The sequence below is a fragment of the Numenius arquata genome, chromosome Z, assembly GCF_964106895.1.
Source record: "Numenius arquata chromosome Z, bNumArq3.hap1.1, whole genome shotgun sequence".
In the NCBI taxonomy this organism is placed as follows: Eukaryota; Metazoa; Chordata; class Aves; order Charadriiformes; family Scolopacidae; genus Numenius; species Numenius arquata.
Window position 1 is genome coordinate 51,389,583 of NC_133616.1, and position 25,506 is coordinate 51,415,088.

General features: G+C 40.7%; 1 protein-coding gene across 1 annotated transcript in view; it reads left to right on the plus strand.

Annotated features, from left to right (window-relative positions):
• The first annotated feature begins 533 nt into the window (after positions 1-533).
• CPLX1 (complexin 1) overlaps positions 534-25,506 on the plus strand; it is a 47,731-nt gene continuing 22,758 nt past the window's right edge. Inside the window, exons 1-2 of the mRNA XM_074166393.1 lie at positions 534-552; positions 5,305-5,480. Of these exons, the coding sequence (XP_074022494.1) occupies positions 534-552; positions 5,305-5,480 (195 nt within the window). The remainder of the gene's footprint in view (positions 553-5,304; positions 5,481-25,506) is intronic.

The following is a 25,506-nucleotide window of genomic DNA, read 5'->3' on the forward strand; positions in this document are numbered from 1 at the left end:
CTATTTTTTAGGCTAGGGAGAAGTTACATGCACACACACAAATACACATGCTGCTCCTGTATACTGTAGCTTTGGGTTTTCAGTCTGTCTCCAACTAAGACGTGCATATAAACCTGGAGTTTAGCATGATGCTTAGCTCACTGTTTACTAGATCAGAATATGTGGAGATGCATCATGTTGTGTAAGATACATAGACCAAGGAGTCTACACGAGGCATTGACAAGGCAAAGAGGTATCTAAACTTACCAAAGGTAGGAGTGTGCTTTACCTGAAGCTTGATTTGGACTCCAATTCTTGGGCTGTGATTCAGGCTCTGTAGGAAACCTCACTCTTAAGTGGTAGACAGAGGCAACTGAAGGTCACAGTGGGTTTCCATTTACTCTGAGGGGGAAGGCAGATACCCAGCGCATATGGACACAGCTCTAAGCAGAAACTTGAATCTAGACATCACTGTTGGGAAATGGATTTCACTCTGGTTGTGAGAACTGCTCTCTCAGCAAGTCTAGTTCATTCAAGTGTAATCAGCAGAGGTCATGACTTTGCTGGAGGAAGGTAAATGGGTTGGAAATATAACACCATATTTTGGGGACAGGGGAAACAGAGGTTAAGTTTATATTTTGTCTAAAAGAATATCATCTGCTGGTATTTTGGCTGCAAGAGACAATGAAGTTTATGTCACAGTAGCCAGGGGGAATAATTTGAAAACATCTCTGTAACATCTAAGGGATTTGGACAAAAACAGTTCGACAAGATCTGATTCCTTTATATATGATTCATATTGGGTTAAAATTTGCATATGAAATTCCTTTGTTTTGTGAAGTCTTCATATAAATGACAGCGTAGCCTTTTCTGACAAATTGGTGATTAAGAATCTTGACTTCTGAACAGAGTAAGAAGTCCCATAATGATTGCTGTAAGGCTTTTTTCTCAATGGCAAATTCACCTTTTTCATGAGCCTTAAAATGGAGAAAGGACTTCTTGTGTACCTGACATAAACTTTGCATTATGACCTTGTTGAAAAAGGTCTCTCTTCTGCTCCTGAAGCGATGCTGCTAAAATGAATGACCTATTCCTGCTGTAGGACAGTACTCTGTGATTAGCTCCAGATGTTTGGATGATGTGATAAAAATCATACTGTGATTCAGAAACTCTGAGACATCAGTTGACCTGTCTGTTTGATCTAAGTACGGTTCAGCCACAAAAGATGACCTGCAAAATTTTCTCAGGGCGTGTCTGTTTCAAGTAAACCTCTCACTACTTCCTCTGACAGCTGATTGAGAGGGGGAACTTCTGCAACATCCTCTGAGATGTAAGTACACATTTATGCAGACCTCTTGAGAAACAGGTATGTGGTGCTATTTGTCTGCAATATGAAATGAGATTTGAGCAAAAGAAATTCTTCTGATTTCAGTTAATTACCTTACCTGAAGCAACGGTGTGTGCAAGTTTCCATCATCCTGTGCTTAATTAAGAATGCCCAAGATGTTCCTATTAACCTCTTTCTCTGTAAATCCTTAAAAATCCTAATGCAGTTCGATATAGCTTTTGCAGCAAATAACTTTGCATGTCAATATCTAGGAAAATTTTTTTCTTTTCCTCTTTTTTTTTTTTTTTTTTTTTTTTTTTTTTAACAAGTAACACATTGAGCACTCTTCCTGCAAGTTGATTTCTGAGTTTATGTTTTCTGTGAGAAAGCTGGATTGATGACAGTCAGCTATGGAAGGGTTAGGTCATAGGAGGTGGTGCTCCTGTGATGGAGATGAGACAGTTTAAGAACTTACTTTCCTTTGGTTCAGATGCAGGATCTGTTTGAGTATGTGATCTTCACCTTTTTTCTTGCAAAATTAACTTCAGTCACTCTTATACTTTATTACTGGTTTTCAGACGGCTGATGAGAAGTAAAAGCAGTAAACATCACATACAATTGTATCTGAGTGCACTCATAGTATTTGGCTTAACACCTGATTGACTAGTTCTTTAGCCCATATGGATCAAGGGAATGACTATTAGTTTGGAATGTCTGCCATGCTATTTGTCTTCTAAACAAACCACCTCTGAGATGCTTTCCCTCATGGAAGTTTTTTATCCTTTGGGGACTGGGCTGTTTATTATAGTCAGAAAGGTGACAGTTTGCACATACTGTCCTGGAGCTTTAACCATTTCTGTGTTCTTCCTATGGTCTTGTTCAAACTAATGTTGATTGAAGCTCCCTTTTTGACATTCTCTCTCTTCTCTTTACGTCAAGGTAGATGTTATGGTTGGGATGTGAAAGAAGATAAAAAGACCTAGGCTTATCATATGAACAGATTCAGTCATCTGTTCTACCTCTGTTTCCTTGGAAGCTTCAAAGGCAGGCTTAAGGACAGAACTTCTGCGCTTTCCTTCTGGTTGTGCCTGTACCTGAAGCATCTCAGTTACATGCAGGCGAATTCTGTGGAGCATTGTCTGCTGAACTGCAAAAAACCAGAAGCTTTTATCCAGGGAATGTTAACAAAAAAGCCTAAAGTTTAGGTTGAAGAAAAATGAGACAGAAAAAACCCAACTACACCAAAAAACTACACCAAGGTTTATATATATATATGTGTGTGTGTGTATGTACCAACTATACCAAAAAGAACACAAGAGATTGGAGTTAAAATGAAGTGTGAAATTTTGCTTCTCTATTATATACATTTCCTTCCAATTAGTTAACAGTGATAGCACAGTGCAGCATTCAGGTGACTTTGAAATCAGCGGTGAATTAAGACTTGAGCCTGTGAGGATCCTGAAACTACATTCTTGTTCTTGTAGGTGTCCTCTGTACTGAATAGCTGCAAAATCAAATGCATAAAGTATTCAAAATCTTGGTCTTGTCTAAGCGATAAAAGAAAGTCTACGCAATTTCATTCTTTACATGATGAGCTGAGTTGACATTATAACTTAATGATAGCCTAGAAGTACTCCTTAGAGTGGAAAAATAACCTCTTTTTGCTGCTGAATTCTGCTTCGTAAGTAGCTAGTGTTACTTAGTAGCTCTAAGTGGAGAAAAGCTAAAAAGAGATAAACTTGATAGACTATTGAATCCAAATCAGTTTGACCATCAGTGTAAATATTTGTTGAGGGGAATCCAGAATTAAAGGTGTTACTGGCATTGATCACCAATGATCTATGCACAGTAAGGCTGCTTAGTGAGATCCCTGCAATAGGCATGTGTGACCCAACTAGTCTGCATTGCCTTTCCATTTGCTATGAAATTATAACTTACTTGCAGTTTCATTTAGCCTTTCTTGCATCCCAGAAAAGAAATCACCAGATAATCTGAGTAAATTTGCCCTCAAAATGCAAGAGTTCCTGTATTATTCTATACACTGCAGAGGAAGATCCAACATGACAGTACAGGAAGGCTGACAGTAGCTAGGGACCACAAACATACCAGCTGGGGTTTGTTTGGGGTCCCTGTGTGTCTTCCTCTTTTTATCCACAGGCTTCCCAACAGGATGGAAGAGTCAAGAGGCTTGTGGTTAGCTAGCTGAATGGAGACAGTCATGTTGACTATTACTATTTCCCACCTGGCAAAATCCCATCTCTAACAACCAGATCTTGTCAGGCTTTCCCCATACTTCTCTGTGGGAAATATAAAGAGACCATTTCTCTGTCACATTTTGGGGGATTGGAGGGTTGCTTTTGATTCAAGGCTGCTTTCAATTTAGGACTCTGGGAGAACATGTGACCTGGAAAAGAAATGCAGAGGGGAAAAGCCACAGGATCCGCTCACCTCTCAACAAATTCCTTGGTGGTTGTTAGACTCAGTAGTTAATCTGATAACTGTCATCTCTGGGGCAATTCAGAAAGGAACAGCCTGACAGGTTGCAGATGTTTTTCCCTGAAAGAACCAAGGTTTCACCATTTCCATCCCAAGAATTCACACGGAAAGCAAGAGCAAAGACTGTCCTCTGGCACTGTTGGCACACTGAAGAGGTAATCTATAACAGAGGGGTAAGGGATTGTGAAAATCTTTTCCCTTCACTTATCCTCTAATAATGCCAACAAACAACTACTTGGAAGGACTTTCACAGTGCCTCCTTCCAGCGTAAGACTTTGAAAAGGCCAGATAACTTTGCCTTATGCAAGGAAAGAGATGTTAAATATGTATGTGTGTATGTGCATGTAAGTGTGTGTTACAAGAAGGCTGTCTCAGATTAACTGAGTTAAGTCTCAGCCAGCAAAGAACCAATCTGTCTTGACCCAGGAGCTAAGGACAGTAACCAGTTACCTACAGTGTACTTCCAGGGTGAAGGTACTTTTTTTAGTAAATTATGAAGTGTGTTCTCCTACTCTAAGCAAAGTTCAGCACAGCTCACAAAGGATATATATCTTCACTTCATCTGTGTAACCATGCTTGATCCTGCTGCAGCCCTCCAGTGCCCTGATGATGAAGTATCACAGTAAATGCCCTCCCTCTTTCCCCAGCACCTGCTTTTCTCCCCAGCTGGATGATTACATGTCATTTGTCAATGAAAGTGCCTCTGAAATACAGTGCAAATAGCTTTATGCAGCCCTGTGGATATAGAAGGGCATGCCAGAAGACTCCCCATTTGCATGGTTGTGCAAGGGCTTTTCACAATAACAAAGAATTGATTCAAGAGCACACAGGGCCTGAAAATCTAGGACCAGTGTGCATGCAGGGACAGAAAGAAGACCAGACAGAGCCATGATCCCACCTATGTAACAAGCATTAGAGGCAGCGATGTCCAAGGAAAGTGATGCTGCTTCTTTCTGATCCATGGTAGGAGCCTAGAAATCATCAACAACTCCAAATGTTTGCTAATTCTGTGTGCTCCTATCTGTCATGGGATGCATAATTTCTGGCAACAATTAAGACACTGATTACTCATCCCTGAAATTGAGATTTCAAATTCCTTTCCTAGCCCTGGTATCATTTCTTCCTGGATGTCTCACGCCTGATACATTAAAGACTCTCCAAAATCAATCTTCAGTCACTTGACTGAGCTGTTGGAGTGAAAACATTGCATGGATGGCAGCTTGCACCCCTCAGGACTGCAAACCAATCGTGTTGCCATCACACAGGTCTACAGATGTACTCTTTTCCCCTTGCTGTCATGCTTCTCACACCAGTGGCAGGTAATCCACTCAGTCAGACTGGGTGCTTTGCCCACTTCCTGCCTTTGTGGGGAGTGTTTCCTCCTCAGTGGAAGGAGAAACCTTTCCAGATGCAAAGGGAGTGGAAGGAGGCTCCGAGTTTGGGGAAGGAGAATGATTTTCCCACACTCTTATAGGTTTGAATTTCTCTTGTGCTTTCTCTAGGGGCTACCAAAGACATGGGGAAGATGCTGGGTGGGGATGAGGAGAAAGACCCAGATGCTGCCAAGAAAGAAGAGGAACGACAGGAAGCCCTCAGGCAAGAAGAGGAAGAGAGAAAAGCCAAATATGCCAAGATGGAGGCTGAAAGAGAAGTTATGAGACAAGGGATTCGAGACAAGGTAGGGATCTGGCTTTCAGCATACACTGGAAAACTCATAATGCTCATTGGAGAACTACTGTTTTCAGCTGATTTGTCCCTGAGCACCTGGGTAGAGCCAGGTACTTTGCTGCACTGGACTTTCTACTGTCCCTTGAGCTCCGTCCCTGTTTAAACATACCTCCCACATGAAAAAGACCTGCAAAGTTGAAATAGGGAGTGAAGATGAGGGGAGAAAAATGTCTATTTTTCTCATTATCTGTCAAATGCTCACATTATTTTAAATGTTAAAGACATCACTATCCCTACGTGGGTGCTTTCCAAACTTGCATTTGTGGTTTGTGAGAAGGGCATAATTCAGTGTGTTTCTGAGAGATTCTGTATTGCTTCCAAGGCTTTCTTTGCATTGATAGGTAAAGTGGGACAAAACTAGTTTTCACATTTAGACTTCCGCTACTCACAGGGGATCCATCTGAAAGAGAGTTTCATTTATCTGGGGACCTTACCATTGGTTAAGTATCTTCTGCTCTCTTCTACTTAAGTTGATTCTTGTAACAAGAAGGAAATTAATAACTGGGAGGATTCAGAATGAGATTGAAAAGAACTTTACAAACCAAACCTTTACTAGAGAAATGAGCTAATTTAAGGTAGCTAAGCCCATTGTTACCATACATTAGGGATTGATGTGTGGAGAGAGAAGGCAGTTTTGTTGCCTTACCTCCAAGACGGAGTGAAAATTGTTTCTTTAGAATAATTTCATTTTATAGGAAGAGGCCCTGTGGGTAATGGCTGAGGAGGGGTTTCTGATCATGAAAGACTGTGTGTTGACTTATATCATTTGCCAAGGAAAATAGAAAATACCTATAGACAGAATGAAGAAGCCCTGCTCAGTATAAGTGATGTTCCCTGTGCAGTCCCTACCTCTGTACGGGTTACAGTGACCTAAGAACATGTCTGGGAGAAAGCTTGAAGGTTTCTTCTCAGAGCTGAGAGTGGCTGTCCATAAACAAAACATGTTTGCACTAGGCCAAACTTCTGACCCAATCCTATTGATTCAGGAGGGAAGCATGGATAAGGATGAGTTGTTCTGGTGGCATAATGCATCTTGTAAAGAGGTATTGAGAATTGTTCTGCAAATAAAGAGATTTGGGATTACGCTTCTAAGGAAAGCAAGTACTTAGAGGAAATTGTCTACCTGTAACTGCCAGAGAAAGATATTCATAAGATCATTTAAAAGAGGGTATTGGTTATCAGACAGACAGTTTTAGAACACCTACCTGGTCAAAAATTTGTGGTTCAATAATGTGTTTAATGAATATGTAGGTAGATAATATAATATATTAATAGAAACATATTAATATGTGCAGTATATGTTTAATGTATGTTTATAGGTGGAACTGTTTCTAAGCAATGACATAGACCTGCATTAAACACAAGGGGAAAAAAAAAAAGAACAATGAATGTCTGAGTTGTAGGCTGATGGGCTAATGCTCTGTTTTCAATGGTTGCTGTCTCTTATGCTAGACCAGTGAAGTGTTCCCAGAGGTAGATGGGGGTTGTATTTTTCTTGCTGTTAGGCAAACAGCTCTATAAGCATTTAAGGAATCTGAGATCCTTAAGGAACCTCTATTACAAATCCAAGGTTATCTAGACTAAAATTCACACATGCATGAGTAGGATGCATATAGACTAAGCTTGGATAAAAATTCCAGCCAATGGGGATTTCCCTGGGATAATGTCAGCTATCTAGACTTTGCTGAGTCTGGCTGAATACTGGGTGGTGAAGTCTCTTGGAAATGCATTGACTCCTAAGTGATATGGCAAAGGGTTGGCTCTGCAGAGAGAGTAAACAGGGATACTTGGAGGAATGTTATTTGATCTCAAAGCTCTGGATTCCATTTTTTCTTGTGATGTGATGGGTTACCTTTGAGATTAGCACCAGGAATTCCTGCTTTGGGGAGTGCACCTGGCTTGTGAAAACACAGGAGTTCAGTTTCTTGTGGTTTTCTTTCTCCTGGGAATAACCCCAAGTAGCATGCATTTGAAAGATGAAACTTGTTTATTTACCTTCATTTCTTCACCAACTCCACTAAAAGCAGAAATATACAGGAGAAAACTGAAATGGAGATTCTGCCTGGTATGTATACATAGACAAGTTGTTGTTAGCAGGTATGAATTAAATCCAAGAAGCTTAAAGTATTAGAGATCTCCCCAGTAATATTTCTCACTCTTTTATGTGAGAAAAGAGCACATGGTATAAGTGAGTGAGTGACTAGGAACAGATTATTTATGCAGAATACAAGTTTGGAAGTGTGTGTCCTAGGTCATGAACCCACAGTCACAAAGCCACCTTAGTGAAGCTGCAGGATGTCGGGGAAACAAGCCAGGGAATCACAGCTTCATTAATTAGTTAAAATGGTTCTAGGTGAAGCCTACAGAAAGGTCAGGCTATTCATGTTTGTTGTTTTGACCTTTTTGCCTTGGCGCTTTAACATGAGTGATGAAAGCACTCTCATGTTTAGGGCTTCAGGAAATGTAGGAGCTATGGCAGAACTTGAAAGGAATGATGATGGATACCACAGATATGTTCCAGCATGTCCTAACTTCAGGTTTTAAATCCAATCTGTTAAATAGAGATACATATGCCCTCAGCCCAGCATGGCAACTAGGCACGGAAATCACTTAGGGAAAGAGTAGAAGGAATTATGCAGCAATCAAATATTTTTTCATAAAAAAATATGCAACATTTTCACTTGAAAATGAATTTTTAAAGATAACATTTGGACATGACATTTTGAAATAACTGGACCAGCAGTTGTCTGCCAACTCCTACCTAATATTAAAGTCCAGCATCTGATACTAAAAATGGATTGAAAGAATGTAAAGAACATAACTGGGGTATACCCCAGCTTCCTTCTACCCCTAGGTACATGTATGCAGCTTGCTTTTTGATGTGATCTAGGTTTGGTCTCAACACTACTGCCTCACAGATCATCTAGGCCCTACCACAGCTGTCTCTGGGGAGAGGTGCCACACTAGACCAACACAGGCAAGACTGCCAAGAGACCAGCAGTACCCTTGTGCCTGGTAGGTTAGGGTCTGTTGCCAGTGCCCTTATGGTGAGGCTGTGGATAGCTAATATCCTCATTACCTTGCTAATACCAAGTACTATCAGCTTGCCGTGTTAGAGCAGCCATCTTGTTTCCAGTGCTCTTGGGTGGAACGCTGCCTTCTATTAACAGATGACTTTGTGCTATATACCTGCACACCTCATCAGTGAATGCTGATAACTTTCTTCATGTAATGATCCATAATTTCTTATTTACATAGTTAATTCTTTAGCTTTGAGGGGGACAGAGCACTGGTACAGGCTGCCCAGAGAGATTGTGTGGTGTCCCTCTCTGAAGATATTAAAAACCTTCCTTGATATGTTCCTGTCCAACCTGCTGTAGGTGAACCTGCTTTGGCAGGGGGTTTGGACTAGATGATCTCCGAAGGTCCCTTCCAACTCCTATACCATTCTGTGATTTCCACCATTGTTGAAGAACCCAGTCCCAAGAGAGCCCTAGCGCATGCTCTGCAATTAGCAATCTGTCTTGGCTGCTAGTGAGACAATGTGTGCGGTTTGGCTTTCTGCAAATCTTACACATGCTTATATAGCATCAGCATTGCTGAGCCCATGCTGAAAACTAGCAAGACCTCAAAGCTATTCTCACAATGGGGGGTATCAACCAAAAAGGATGTAAGCATGGTCCCCTGTCCAAGTGTCTTGGCTTCAAGACAGGATGTAGGTTTGAATTCAGGCCATGCTTGAGGTGGAGCATGAACTGCTTCAGTAGCTATAGTAGTTCTCAGAGTGGAAGGGGAAGTGTCTCCAGCCCAGCTTGTCTTTGACCAGTCTTATATGTTGTGGGTAATAAAGCAGAAGTTTAGTTATGCTAATAAGGATTGCTGCCTTCCAAATTGAGCATGAAATCTGCATAAAAATATGGAAAGGTTGTAAATAGAAAATTCAAATGCTGGAAGAATTGAAGTTGTCTCTACAATTGTATTCGACCCTGTTGGTTGCTGTGCTGATTGTGGCACAATACTTAATCACGTGGTTGTATGTGTATGCTTCTAGGAACCTCAGCTCTCCCATTGCACAAAACAAGGTCAACGGTTTTCTTAATATGCGAATGTTCAGTATTTCATCTCTGTCATGCCTTACAATGTGTTTGCTCACCTCATTTACTATGCAATATCTGAATTCTGATGGCAAGACGATTTTCCTCATTTGAGGGTTTAATTTTATGTTGCTATTATTATTACACTTTCACTAACACAGTTGATGAGTTCATTCCAAGCACAGTTTCTTCTGAGATTTATCTGGCTGGGGGAACAAAGAGTTTTGTTAATTTTTTTCTGTTTGCAAAGTACAAAAGCTGAAGGGTCATTACATGATTAAAGCCTCGGTGGCAGAAGAATGTTAACATCTTGTTGCATCAGTGAGGCTCTGTGGCACAGTAAGAAATGCTCAGGACTTCCTTGTCTCTTTGCTGGCAACAGGGAAATGGTGACACCTGGGTTTTGATGTTTGTTCCTTCAGGGAACCTATCATGCAGCAGGAGAATGTGCAGTCCTTGTCCTGTTTAAGCATGAGTCCTTCTGTCTCTGGATGTGTACCATTAATTCTTCCTGTTTTTCTTATTGGGGCATTAAATGCTCTCATTAGGCAGAAGGATTCCCTGCAGTATTTTGAAATGTCCACATCCCAGGAAAACCATAAAAACTATTCAGTTCTTTGTAGATATCTAAAACATGTAATTTCCAGGTCTTCTATGATTTCAGGTAGGTGATATTCAAATTTACTGCTAGAAAAGTGAGAACATTTGGGTTGCTGGCAATGGGAGAAATCCTAAGTTAGAGCCTTTGTCCTCTCCAGTGTGAAACTGTTCTCATAATGCTGGTTTTTGGTTGTTTGTTTGTTGTTTTTTTTTTGTTTTTGTTTTTTTTTTCTTTTAAATCTGATTGGTGAGCTCACTTCTGGCACTAAATCACTCAGACAAAAAGGCAATGATCATTTATTGCTGTGGTCCTAGATTCTTATGAGAGATAATCAACATGCAACATCATATAATTATTTACTTTTAATATTTAATTTCATATGTAACCAGTGCATAGCTGTGAAAATCCTGTCCTAGGCAGGAAAAATACCAGAATGTGAATTGGCTTTGTTCTCCAGTAATATGAGACCTTTGAAGCTAAGTTCCAGGCTCATGGGGGCAAACAATATTCGTAAAACTTTGTTGCAATAAACCAGCTTCATAATGTTAACTAAACTTTAGTACATGTATGGGATGTTTCATTTTTGTCTAACTTGAGATGCAGATATTGCCTAGGGCTTTAAAAAGTCCTGTACAAAGGAATGAAATGTCACTGCCTGAAAATGCAATTTTGAAGGCGCAGTCTTCCTTGAGAGGGATAAATATATAGTACATTTTTCATTGGAGACTATCAACAACTGAAAAAGTATTTTCCATGCAGGAATTGTATTCTTTGCATGTCAAAAGGTGAAGGATCTCAAACAAAGAAAAGATTTTCCTCAGCAATGAATCATATTCTGTAATTTAAATGATAAAATTCATAACTCAATGAACAGAAACATTCTGTCTTATCTCTTCACTTTTAAATCATTGATAACAAACCACTGATGTGAATTTTTATCCAGCACTTGTGGTCTAATGAAGCTGTGGCTACTGTTTGGTGTGTAAGCATCAAAATAGATTTTCAGAGATGTATATGTATTGTGCAGATGGAGAGGTATCATTAACTTGATTCTCCTCCTGCTTCTACAGTTGCTTTTGATAAAAACCAAACATACAAAACATACAAACATACAAACAGGATAAAAACCAAACATACAAAAAATTCCTTGCTTAGTTAACTTCACTGCAGATACTCTTTGTGCTATAGACCAAAGAGTGTTTACAACTGGGTCACAGGCCCTCTGGCTATGAGAAAGCAGTAGACCTGGCTAAGACACTCCCAGTGTGATGCTTTGCAAGACAGGGATTAGATTGTGCCTTCCAAGAAGCGGGCTCTGGGGTGGGTGGGAGCAGTCAAAATACCAGTAACGATGACAACCAAAAAGAATTGCACTCTGCAGCAATTAAATCACGGGCTGTTCTGGGTGAAGAAGGTTGAAAGGGCAATGTCCTGTAGTGTTTACTGTGTTCTGGACACCTTTGATTCATTGGTTATTGAGGACAGTGGAAGCCGGAGTAAGCCCAAGCAGAGTTGGAACAAGAGAAGGACATCTGCAGAGTGATTGAAGGGCACCTTAACCCCACAGATCATTCTCGTGTTGGTAATTGGAGGCATGCAAGAGGATAAAGTGATCTGACCTGGACTAGACTTCTGTCAGAACTTGTCCCCCAACCAGTTGTATACAAGGATGTCCTGACTGGGCTGTGTTGCCTCTGAGCCAGATTCTTGAGTTTCTGTGTCAGTTTTCTCCACAGCTTAGAGTACAGATTTTTAGCATCAGACTAGTTTCCGGACTACAGCCATTTGCAATTTTACTACATCACCCACTTCTCTTCTCTAACATTTTCAACCTTTGGAAATTCCAGCTTGATTTAATTTTCTGCTTTGTATCTCCAAAAAGAGTCCCCTTTTCTGCAAGGCAGAGACTGTCTTTTGTGAAATGGTGAACAAACTGGTCTCCCCTAGTAAGAGGAAGCACAAATAGAAAGACAAAGGTTTACAAAGTTATCTGGGTACGGCTAAGTTCTGTAGTCTCTCTTGAAAGTAGAGAGAGAGAACAGGGCTTTACAAGATGTGCTTTTCAGCACAAAAAAGGGATTGATGTACCTGCTAAGGACCTCCAAGGCCATTATTAAACATAGCCATCTTCGGAGTGTTTTTAGGGAAACAGTACTAGCCCCTGTAGTTTAATTTTTATATTCCCTTGGAAGTCCCAGGATATGCAACATGTCTTGGTCTTTGTGAATCCAGCTACCTACACGTATAGAATTCTCTAGGTGGTCTGAATGAATATGTGTGTGCCAGGTCTTATCTCTTGGCATTAAACTAACAGAGCTTCCCTGATGCGAAAAGCTGCATGGATTTCCTCCCGTGCTGTAGTGTTAGGTAATTTTTAAAATTCAGACAAGGGAGACACCATTAGCAAACCACTGGAGCTTGGAAGCAAGCTGACATCTTTTTCATCTGCTTCCATAATAGTTAGAGGTTCAATTATTTAGCAGAACTCAGCAGGTTTGGTTTCCAGCTGCTGATTCCCCCACTAATACCTTTTGGGGCTCATTAGTCAGCTGCTCTGTGCAGCTCTGCCTTGCTGTAACATCATTTCTAGATTTCACACTAATCCAAATCTACACCAGTAGATGTCACTTTGGATACTTGCTAACGAGATCCCACTGGGTGATGCTTCTGGAGTTACTGAATGTCTGTTGAAATGCAGGCTTTTTTACTGTTATGCACTGACTAGGGTGTCTTGTAAAGTCCTTCAGCTGAAATCCTCACTTAAACAGTTTTTTTCTCGCTGAGCTGGCTGGCAAAACCTATGTACATTGCTGGCACAGGGCTGAGCAGATTCACTTGCTCAGGACTGGGTGCAAAATAAGTCCAAGCAGATCACATGCAGTGGTTAATGCTGGAATTTGGCTAGGAAGGACATCTGAATGGTGTCTCAAGCCTTCCCAGCTGTGACTTACTGAAACTCCAAGCATTTTGCTCACCTACTTGGAAAGACAAAAAATTTGGAACCCACAAATGGCCTTCTGCAAGTTGTCTTCCAATAGTATTGCAACCGAGCATCTGTGTCTGAACAGCCAGATATTACTACTCTGGTGGAGGCGCTGTTCTGCCATCTCACAATCCAATCTACACTTCTGGCCCTCATACCAGCATGCCCCATTACCAGAAGATCTGTTTGGAAACTGATATCCAACAATTTTAATTGACAAATTATGCTGTGTTCATAATAAGGCACTCTTCAGTACAGCCTTCCCTCACCCCATCAGTTACTTGTTTATGTTACTACCCAGTGGACAAGAAAGGTGAGAAGGCAGTAACTATTTGTAATTTATTGTCTGATCACACACTACAACCTCCTTCCCTTTCCTTTGTGCCTTTTTTTTTTTTTTTTTTCAAATTTGTACTGCTGTTTTAGAGGCTTTCCTTTTTTTTCGAGCCAGGATATACTGACTACATTGCAGAGCAAGAATGTGTTGTATATGAAACACTGCTTTAATTCTACAGAACTTCATTACTATAGGGAAATAATATACACAGCCATTGTGTATTAGCAAGTTTTTATGTATGCGCACCAGAAAAATGTATACAGAGAGAGTTTGAATAGATTTTCTTTAACCAGAAAGATTTCTTTTCTTTGCATATAGGAGAAGATGAATGTAAAGTGAATGTCTGCATCATGGACAAAGCCGTACTTCATTCCAGTTTCAGTGGCAGACAGCATTCACTCTTCACCATGTCTAGTCCACAGCTTCAGGAAGTCAAGGGACCTGCTCTTCTTCAGGGAACTAGCAACTGTTAACACCTGCATAAAGAGACTAATGGGCTCTAGTCTATTGGGTAGTAGCACTCACAGTCATTGCTACGCTAACAGGTCACATCCACTACATGATAAAGGAAGGAAAGGTACTTGTCTTAGACTGCTTCCCCAGCAGGGCAGGCACAGCCCACTGTCTACCTGAGTTTTGGCTGGAGCCATTCATGCTGGCTCTCCAGAACAGGAACTGCCCAAGTCTGTACAATTAGAACTAAGAACTCATATGAAGAAAAATATGGCAGGTCTTTTCAGTGGATTTCTGTCTGGGCTATCTATGAGAAACATAGAGGTAACAGTATGCAATCACCTCTGATATACCAATTAGCTCTGTTTCTGCCTTTTTTTTTCTTCTTTGTCATTGTAAGTGGCCAAATGATGTTTCTTGTTCACATCAGCCAGCAAGTCCAAGGTACACAAAGTGCTTTTTCCCAAGCAATCTCCAAAATCTAATTTTTAAATTATTATTCTTTTATTTAATTATATATAAAATATATCTCATATATTAATTACATAACTTATATATGTATAATATAATAATTATATAGTTTAATTAATAATTTAATTATTATTAATTTTACTTAGCATTACTGCTTATGATTTCCAGGTGGAATAATTGAGCGCCTTGCCCAAAATCATGCAGTGGTTGAGCAGGGAATCAATTTCCTGATTTGGAGGCCTAGGAATACTCTTGTGTAAATGTGGTTTCTTCCCCTCCTGAAAACCTGAGCACCTCCACAGGCAGCTGTCCATGACAGAAGTTTAGGACTTAGAAGTGAAGACCATCCCAGGGCCTGTATATCCCACATTCCCACTGCTTCTGGTTTCTAGAAGTGGCTGCCACGCCCACACCCTTCCACTTGGAATTTCTTTAGCCTCTACTGGCTAACCCACATAGCCAAACCCACATGGAATCATTTCTTGGCTAAATCCCATCAAGAGCATGAATGCATCCATTTACATTGAGAGGCAGAACAGCTTATTGGCTGCTCTCCTGTTTTGGGGGAATAAAATATTCTTTCCTCAGTGGAAAACCCCTTAGTCAGGACACTATAAAATTTTGTTAAGTGGCTGGAGAAGCTCTGAGATTTTTCCAACACGCCCTCTCCAAATCTTTTAATTCATCTCATCTTTAAAGGTAGACAATTCTGTCCCGCCTCATGCTGCTTGTGTCAGCCTCTAAATGCAGGCAGTAGCATGAGAGTAATTTGATCAGTACCATTGCCTGCAATAAGTGCAGCTACACCTTTATTTTTCATGTAACTTCTTTTTTTTCCTAGTCTGCAAATCAGATGCAAGGGGATACAGTTGTTGGTTCTTTTTTATGTCAAGCTAATTCAAGGACTGTGAAGGTGACAGAAAAACAGAATTTAAAGGTCTGTCCCCTTTTTGCTGCAACCGAAGAGCTCCCATTGCTGCTTAAAATCAGGCATTAGCCACATTATGTCTGTTATATTGGAAGTTTGATATCTAAGTCTTGAACAATCAGATAACTCACCAGGACTTAATGAGAGCAGTGGAGTCACACCTGCTTGAGAATGCAGCCTGATGCCTTCACTGCTCAGTTAAGGTATGCACCACTCTTTTGTGTTAAAAGTCATCAGAGCCGGGCTTAGCCTTTGAAATACTGCTGCTTCCTTAGACCAAGATGTGACTTTGTGCTGGCCTCACCACAAAGCTCTGCATCTGTTCTGACATTGCTTTCGGTTTCATCAGCCTGTGATTGAAGGCTGTCAGGGAGAATTAGTCACCCGACATGCCTGAAAGAAGAAGGGCTGATACAAGGCCAGATATGAGTTCATGCATGGGACAGTGTGATAAAGTTTGGGGCATACTTTGCTTGTTGTACTTGTGTAGTACGCCTGCTGCTTGTCTTTGTGCCTCATGGGTGCTTGTTGCTTATGGTTAAGCTGGGAAAAGAAGGGAGGTTTTGCATACCCTTTCCTGGTGAGTGGCAATTCATATGGCCTTCCTGAGTGTCTGAGACAGGCCTCAGGAATTCTCTTCCCTTCCTCACTGGATAGTTTTGAGGCAGGCATGATGTCATGGTTTAGGCTGAATCAGTCAATTACGAGCTGACAGATGCTCTCCCCCCACCTCGCACTCCAAGGAGAGGAGGAGAGACAGATTTATGAGTTTAGAAGGAACTAAACTACTTTACTGAAATATTACTAATTAAATAGAAAATGAAAGTAATGGAAATAATGAAAATTGATACAACATATACAAAACCATATCAAGCTCCCAGGATGATGTCACCAGCAGGCACTAGGGAAGTCCCAGACTGGACTCAGTGATGGATGGGAACTGGATTCCAGCTCTGGAGTCAGGAACACAGGGATCAGGATCAAAGGCAGATGAACTGACATGGTCCTCCTAGGACGTTGGTCATTGGAGAAAGAGGCCTGACCCTTTGATCCCTCAGCTTTTATACTGAGCATGAGATAGATGGGGTGGATCTCCTGTCCTGTCTGCTTCTCCTTGCAGGTGGGACCCTTCTATGCTTTTCTGTTTCTGATCCTCTAATGGGGCAAATAACAAAATTGGCTGACCTAGGTTGTTATAGCAATAAGTATAAGCAAGAGCCTCTCTGCATACGACTTCCTGGCATCAGCTTTAAACAGGTCTTATCACTCTGAGAATGAACAGTTTTCTGCCCAATGTGCTGTTATTTTCAGAGAGTTAGAAGAGACCTAGCTAAGAAGCAAAATTAGTGAACAGAAAGTTGGTTCTGTTTTACTTCAAATCAGGACTTTCCACCCCTTATTCCATACCATTTATGTCATGCTTAGATCACTAATACTTTTATCTATCAAATCTATATACACATATATATAGATGGATAGATACATGCAGGCCACTCAGTTATGATTTATCTTTATACACAAAAGTTCATTAGGTCCATTTAGTTCATAACTGTAGGATTTTACCTATCATAGCAGATTCTCAGCGCAGGAAAGATGATGTGAAATTCATTGTGTTTTGTGCCCACAGGTACCATGTCCAGCTCAAACAATTTTGCTGGATGCCACTTGATGAAGCTATCTCAGGTTTTATCACCACTATGTTATCCTGAAAAACACTTATTGAACACTGCTAGTATTACGTAAAAGAAAACATCATACAACTCAGAATTAAGTATTCTCATCCAGGGTCAAATTTGCTTGAGGTACACATTGATCTTCTCCATTCTTCAGCATCACCCACCAAAACAGATGGGTTTTTGAGCAAAAACAGTCCCATGAGTGCTTTTGCCTTTGCCTGAGGCAAGAAAAATCCAAACAGTTTTCCCTAGCATATTTCTTTAATCCTCCTCAGGGACTTTATCCCTTTCTAGACTATGTAAAATGTTTGATTGAGCAGGACCAACTCGATTGATGGATCCCCTGGTGTTAACTAACCAGGTAGCTTATGCTAAATGCTTGTCCCATTTTTTAAAGCATCCACTACCCATTGCTTTCAAGGTAGTTTTTAACAATCCATTGTATCCCTCAATTTTCCCAGAAGGTGGTGCATGATAGGGGATATGATATACCCACTCAATGCCATGTTCTTTTGCCCAGTTACAAAAACTGTTTTTGAAATGAGTCCCATTGTATGACTCAATTCTTTCTGGAGTAGCATGTTGCCACAAGACTTGCTTTTCAAGGCCCAGGGTGGTATTCCGGACGGTAGCATGGGGTACAGCATAGGTTTCCAAACATCTGGTGCTTGCTTCCACTTTGTAAGCACATAGCACTTACCCTGGCAGCTTTGGGGGATTGTGATGTAGTCAATTTGCCAGGCTTTATATTTTAACCATTGTTCCCCATACCTCAAAGATTTTAACCTTTTAGCTGCTTGATTTCAGCACATTTTTCACAGTTGTGGATAACCTGTGCAATAGCATCCATGGTTAAATTCACCCGTTGGTCACGAGCCCATTTGTATGTTGCGTCTCTTCCTTGATCACCTGAAGTGTCATGGGCCCACCAAGCTAAAAATAGTTTACCTTTATGTTCCCAGTGCAAATCTATCTGGAAAAATCTTAACAGCCTGGTTCACTTGCTGATCATTTTGATGTTCCTCAGTGGCCCAACTCATGGATATGTAGGCATCTACATGGTGTACTTTCACAACTAGTTTCCCTAGCCAGTCAGCAAAATCTTGCCATAATTCAGGAGCCCAGATGGGTTTACCTTTGCACTGCCAGTTGCTCTGTTTCCACTGCTTAGACCATCCCCACAGAGCATTTGCCACAATCCATGAGTCTGTATAGAGTATTGGCCACTTTTCTCATTCAGCAATGTCTAGGGCCAACTGAATGGCTTTTACCTCTGCAAATTGACTTGATTCACCTTGTCCTTCAGTAGCTTCTGTGACTTGTTGTGTAGGACCCCACAGAGCAGCTTTCCACCTTCGATGTTTTCTTACAGTACAACGAGATCCATCAGGGAACAGAGCATACTGTTTCTTATTATCTGAGACTTCATTATATGGTGGGGCTTCCTCAGCATGAGTACCACCTCCTCTGGTGGCATTCCAGAGCCTTTGCTTTTGATCCAGTTTGTGATCACTTCCACAATTCCTGGATGATTTGGGTTTCCTATTCAAGCTTGCTGTGTGATTAATGCAACCCACTTACTTCAGGTAGAATCAGTGGGATGATGAGTAGAAAGAACTTCATTCTTGAACATCAAGCCCAGCACTGGTAATTGGGGTGCCAGGAGAAGCTGTGCTTCAGTACAAATTACCTCTGAAGCTGCTCTAACTCCTTCATATGCTGCCAAGATTTCTTTCTCAGTTGGGGTGTAGTTGGCCTTGGTGCCTTGTAACCTTGACTCCAGAATTCTAAGAGACAACCTCAAGTTCCCCCTGGTGATTTCTGCCATAAGCTCCAGCTAGGGCCTTTGGCCCTGCCTGTGGTGTAGAGCACATTTTTAATGTCCCATCCTGTTTGGACTGGTCCAAGTGCTACTGCATACACAATCTCTTGTTCAATTTGCTTGAAGGCCTATCGTTGCTCAGGACCCTATGTAAAATCACTTTTCTTTAGAGTCACTTCATAGAGAGGTTTCACAATCTGACTGTAACCTGGAACATGCATTCTCCAGAAACCCACAATGCCTAAGGAAGCTTGTGTATCCTTTTTGTTAGTCGGTGAGGATATAGACATTATTTTGTTAATCACATCCATTGGGATCTACTGACGCCTATCTTACCACTTAATTCTCAAGAACTGGATCTCTCATGCAGGTCCCTTAACCTTACCTCTTTTTTACAGCCAAACCTGCTTTCAGAAGAATTTTGATTATTTTCTTACCTTTCTCAAACACTTCTGCTTTATTACTCCACACAATGATGTATTGCAATGTATTACAATTACAATGTATTGCAAGTGTTCTGGAGTTCTAGCCTTCTCCAGTGCAGTCTGGATCAGTCCATGGCAAATAGTAGGGCTGTGTTTACACCCCTGGGGCAGTCAGTTCCAGGTGTACTGGATGCCTCTGCAGGTGAAAGCAAACTGTGGCATGCACTCTACTGCTAATGGAATAGCGAAAAAATGCATTAGCAATGTCAGTTGTAGCATACTATTGGTAGCATACCAGCATAGTATACCTGAAAGTTTATTCTAGCTTCTGCCAAGGAGTTTTGGGAATGGAGACTTCTCAGTGCACATCTCTTGAAAACCCCTACAATGTCACATTTTGATATTTCTGATGAATCCCTGGTTGTTGACTAGTAGGTGGTGCTGAAAGCATTTCTTTCCTCTGTCTGATAAGTGGCTTTTACCATTGAAGATTCTATAGACAGAACCTACCAATTTAAACTATAAACTTGGCCAAAAGTGGCAAAACAGTATCGCAGAGAAGTAGAGAATCAGCTTCGTCATGTCTGTGTGCTTCGTCCAGGTGCATATCTGGCTAGAAAATTCTCGCTTGCTGTCATCACATTTCCTGTGCTCTGCTGTTGTAATCACAGACTTCCATGCACTGTAATTTGCAGTGGATATGACATTTGTTTAGAAGAGAAGAAGCTAGTAAACTGCCTTCAGTCAGGCAAAGGATTGCACCTCCACTTTCTGCAGCCAATCTGGAGTTGAGGGACAAGGAAGAATTTTCCACCTCTGCCCACTTCAAGTTAGTTTCATATAACATAGGTTTTTAGCCCAAGGTGTGAATTCAGATATGTGGCTTGTATTTAGCTGACTTTTGATCTGGAATTGAGGCTGGGAGTTTTAGGAGAGCAAGACTTCTGGGATATTCTCCATCCATACCTCATTACTACTAATACAGCTCTTTTCTAAATACAGCTCTAAACTGTTTTTGCTCCTGGCCAGCTCTGATAGGAGAGATGAACGAGAAGATTTAAAGCAGAAACAGAGAAAGACATTTTTGAGGTATGCTCAGATCTCCACAAAGCCTTGGATATGATGCAGATCCTTCTGGAAGTCAGAGAACAGCTTCACCCAGGGCTCTGTCGGTCTTATGCAGTTTAACAGAAGTAGGTTTACTTTAGTTAACTCCAAAAAGTTTGACAGTGCTTTGTAAGTCAGGAAGTACAACACCAATGCCTTCTATCCATGTGCCAGCTGGTCTTCCAGCCTTTGCAAATCTGTCCTGTCTAATTTAGAGAGACAGTTCTCACTCCTAACTATACCGTCTCCTTCAATAAAAGAGGCAATAACCTATATGTGCTCTTGAAACAGTCTCTCTGTCTTGATGTGTGATTTTGTTCTTCATTTGTCTTTCTCCCATGTCTTGAGAAAGGAGGCAGATTCCAGAGGAGGAACTGAGGACCACAGATCAAGCTGAGAGCTGCAAGGGAAGCTTTATGTTGAATTGTTGTGGTGAAGTCTGACTTGGACAGTGAGAGGGTTGTGGACTCATCTCTATACTTTTTTGAGTGGTCATTTGAGTGGGCATTTGAAAAGTGGTCATCTCATCCCCAACCAATGGTTTTCAGTGTAGGGAGAGGATGTATTTTCTGTTTCTTACAGGTTGTTGCAAAGGAAAATAAAGTGCCCTTGTTAAATTTCAATGCATGATGAAAGAATCCCTTCCTCCTCCAACAGATTTGCTAGAAAAGGTGACATGCAAACAGAAACAAATGGAAAAGCAGTGGTCTGCTTTTGGATGAATGGCCACTCTTCTGCCGTTCAGACTGGCTGTTTGGCAAGTGGTTTAAGCTGATCCATGCTGCCACATGCTTTAGGTGTGGATTTGGAAGTGGAGGAAACTAGGGGGTACTTCAGGGCTTCACTTTCAAGAGATAGTGTGAGAATCTCAAATGACAAACTATGTCCAGAGATGGGAATATCACTGCTCCTGTAGGGAATCTGACACTGTGAGGGAAGGAGCAGGAGTCTAACTTTCTCAGAACTGCTCTGGAGGCTCTTCCCCTTAACAGGTGTGTGTGGTCCCAGGGTTAAGCTTCCATTTTCTCAGAGATTTAGCACTCAACCTCATTTGACAGGGTCCTTAGGTGTCAAGGAGAAAGGCCTGTCACTTATTTTAGTCATAATCTGCCTCTCACTCTGACATGTCATGTTAGAGCCTGTGTATAAGGCACTGCACCCTCCAGGCCCTTCCAGAGGCTGGAATCACAGGTCTGTTCACCAACATTTTTGGCAAAAATCCCTGAGTGAACTTGGTTAGCGAAAGTGATCACAGTGATGAGGCAAAAGCAATCACAGATTATGGGACAACTCAACACACCAACATTTGTATTGATTTTTCTCTTCTGCCTTCTGGCTGCTCACTTGTGCTGCTACATAAAACGGTCAATTCATGTTCCCAGCACTGCTTTTTACCTCTACACGCATCACAAACACAAAATCAGATTTTAAACCAAACAAGACTGTGTTCTTCTCCTTCACTGACTTGTCCTGGGTTTCAAAAAGGCAGCTTCTCCCTGCAAAATACAGCTACTTCTCAAGAGCAAATCTGGGATTTTTTGAATATTGAGAGGACTTAAAAAGGCATCAGGCAAAGGAGAGAAGACAGGATGCTTTGCCTTAGATTCAGCACTCCCACACTGTGTCAGAACTGGGAACTGACTTGCCTTAAATCTTTCTGTCTCTTCTTTTCTATTTAATGATCCACATGAACACATCGATGTTAGAGGAGCCACATGATAGATAACAAGAGTAAACATTTGACAGTAACATAGAGTCTGAACCCATTAAAATAATTTAAATCTGCTTAACACAATTATGAAACCGTACCCTTGATCAAACCTCTTCAGAGAAATATTTTAGGCTCAGTGACATTATATTTTTTAAGAAGTCTCACCACTTACAAAATTTTGAGACATCTTTTTTTCCAGGTCCAGTGATTTGGGCACCCCTTGTGTTTTTCCTGTGTTGTTCATATATATTATTGAGGCAGGCAAGGATAATACTTGAAATCCTGGCAGGAGACTGTACTCCTTCCTACCTACTTCTACAACATACATCATCTTGGCAATTGTCTTAACCAGAGAGCAGCATGAAGAAAAGCACGGGCATAAGTTTTCAAGACCCGCCTGGATGCAGTCCTGAGTAGCATTCTCTAAGCAATCCTGCTTCAGCAGGGGAGTTGGGCTAGATGATCTATATGGTCCCTTCCAACTCTAAAAAAAATTCAGTGAAATTCAGTGAAATAACCACAGTAGCTCTATAAAAGATTATCTAGGATTTGTCTTCTGCTTTTAGTGAGGATGCTCAGAAATGAAAAAGTATACTTCAGGCTTAGTGAGTAATTTATTAGACTAACGTAGACTGCTTTCCTCTAGTGGCAGTTTAGAAGTCAATTTGAATTTTAAGTTCAAAACTATATGTAAAAATTCATCAATTTCTCCCAAGTCTGATGTGAAATGGAGTTGTGAAACAAGCTGTTAACTTGAGGGTGGGGAATAATTAAGGCACAGAGAGACCAGTAAAGGTGCTTTGTCTGTCCTGAGAGCACAAACAGCATGAAATCCATTCCCATATCTCACGTGTACACCCTGCAAGCTTTTAACACAAAATATAACTCCACATTTTTAGGAGAATTTCTTGACATTTGCTCAGTGATGACTCAGAAATAACATGGTAATCCCTGCACTGTTGTGCACGTATAAGTTTGTACACAATTCTTACAAAGAAGCCTGAAGTAAAAAGTTCAAAGCTTCAACACTAGATAAGGACAGCTTTGAAGGAGTTTGGTAAGAACCCAATAGGATTAAACTATGGCTCTTCCTAGTGCAGCTATCTTGCAACAGCATCACACAGTTTGTGTTCCCCCAGTCTTTTGTAATCAGAGCATCATGATTGTGAAGCAAGGCAGCTGCTTAAAAGGTACTAAAAATGTCACAGCTCCTCTAATTAAAATCAACCCTGAAAGCTCTGAAGTGTTGGCAAAGTGGAGTAATAGTTATTAAAGCACATGGGTCTTGCTAGGAAATGCCAGGTCTCTCTGGCTTTACTGTACTCAAGGGCACACTGAACGACTTCACAATGTAAGTGAAAAATCCAACTGGAAGCCTCGCAATGGGATGCCTGTGGAAACAGACTAATTTATAGGTTGGTGTAGAGCTAACAAAAGGCTACATTGGATTGATCTATTATGATTTTGATTAATAAAATACAGCACTGTTTTCACAAGTCTGATTAAATCAGGTAATCTATGCACTTTCTAGTCATCATGATTTTAAATGCAGCTCCCCTCTTCTAAAAACCTCCAGTTGTGCATGCAATATATTCTTGATCACAGTGGCTAAAACTTCTGATAGTTCCTAGTTTACAAAAATAGAACTCACAGGCAAGAACCTCATTTGTATTTATGGGTAGTGCTTGGGAAAATTCAAGAGTTGCAGTCAGTTTATAATCTGCAAAATACAGTAAGTACCACCCCTGTAAGAAGCCTCATGCTTTCTAAAACAGAAATTATGTCTGTGCTTTTGTGACAGGGTGAAAGATGAAGTAACATAGGGATAAATTCCCCTCCAGTGCAGCCTGGAAAAGAGGATCTCCGTGTTAAGGAGGAGCCTGCCTTCTGTTTCCTGCAATTGTCTGAGCTAGGTCTATAAAATGGTTTGTTTGGTCTCCACAATCCCACATGGGAAGGGCAGCATGCACTTGGTGTCAGGGTTATTCCTGTCCTGAGGAAACTACTAGACAGATGTGCCAAACTGAAAGGAAAAGCAGATGCAGAGAGGAGGTGTGGTGTAGGCTAAGCATATGACAGGGCCTGGGTCACACGTTGGTGAGTGGTTTCCTCCATCCTGCTTGAAAAATTGGTTTGTGACAGTACAGATCCTTGTCTTTCTCCTTTATTCAGCCAGTTGCTTTTAGCTGGGAGGCAGAACATTTTTGGAAGATGATACCAAAGCTAAGAGAAAAATCCCCAGTGGTAGAGAAGTGTTGTTAATGATTCTGCTATAGATTGCTATCCTAATGAGGACAACAGAACTTAAATTTGCCTTGCTTCCTGTCACTTGTGGTACATTGTGGCTAAGGAGCCATCCCACTGTGAAGATCATCACAGAGCATAACAAGAACAGTTATAAGCTTCTTTTGAGTCTATGTCCCTTATCAAATTTGGATTCCACACCACCCTCCACCTCCCACTGCCAGAGGAAAAAAAAATAGAAACCCAATTAATTCAAAGTCACAGTAGGTTGCTGATTATAAGCTTAAACAAGATAATACATGCATAGAATCTTTTTCCACTTAAAAAAGCAACCAAAATATTAGCTACAAATTAAAGTGACTGACAATTTTATTTAGAGCTCTTAAACTGCAGAGAAATGTCCTACAGTATTTAATTTTTTAAAATGCAAATTTACAGATTAATACAGGAACAATGATATTGTTATGCTAATCACAACATTTTTCATCTTTTCCAGTAAAGGCTGATTTTCCCTTTCTTTTGCTTCTGTAAGAGCTGGTGTGCTCTGATTCTTTGTTCTGAACCAATGAAAGTATTTCTGGAGACAAATGCAGAGTTGTTTCGCCATAGATATTATACATACTGTAAGAGAGGAAGCTTTGCAATCCTTTCTGTGTGGATAGTTAAACTTGTTTTGTTTGGGTGTGCGTGCATGGGATGGTTGTTTATGGTTTATCAGACCCAGGATATCAGCCTTTCTGCCCCATGACTGCTTTTCACACAGCTTGTAGGTGGTTTTTCTTTCTTGAAACAATATCACTAAATGTTAACTGATAAGAAAATGTCAGAGCCTGATATTGTATGTAATATCTCCTTACATGATTAGAAATATTCACTATATATGAAATGGAGTTTACAATATTTACTCTGTCCTTTGACTCTTTAAGTCATAAATTAAATTTTGCTTAACTTATGTCATTAATTTATACAAGTTAAAGGAGCAAAATGTTCTTGAAGGATCTAAAAGAATTACCTAAAAAGTGTAGAAAAAAATCTTCTTTATTATCGGGGACTTCAACTGAAATGGAGTATGCTGCATAGCTCATAGGTATTTAAGAAACGTGTAGACATGGCACTTCAGGGCA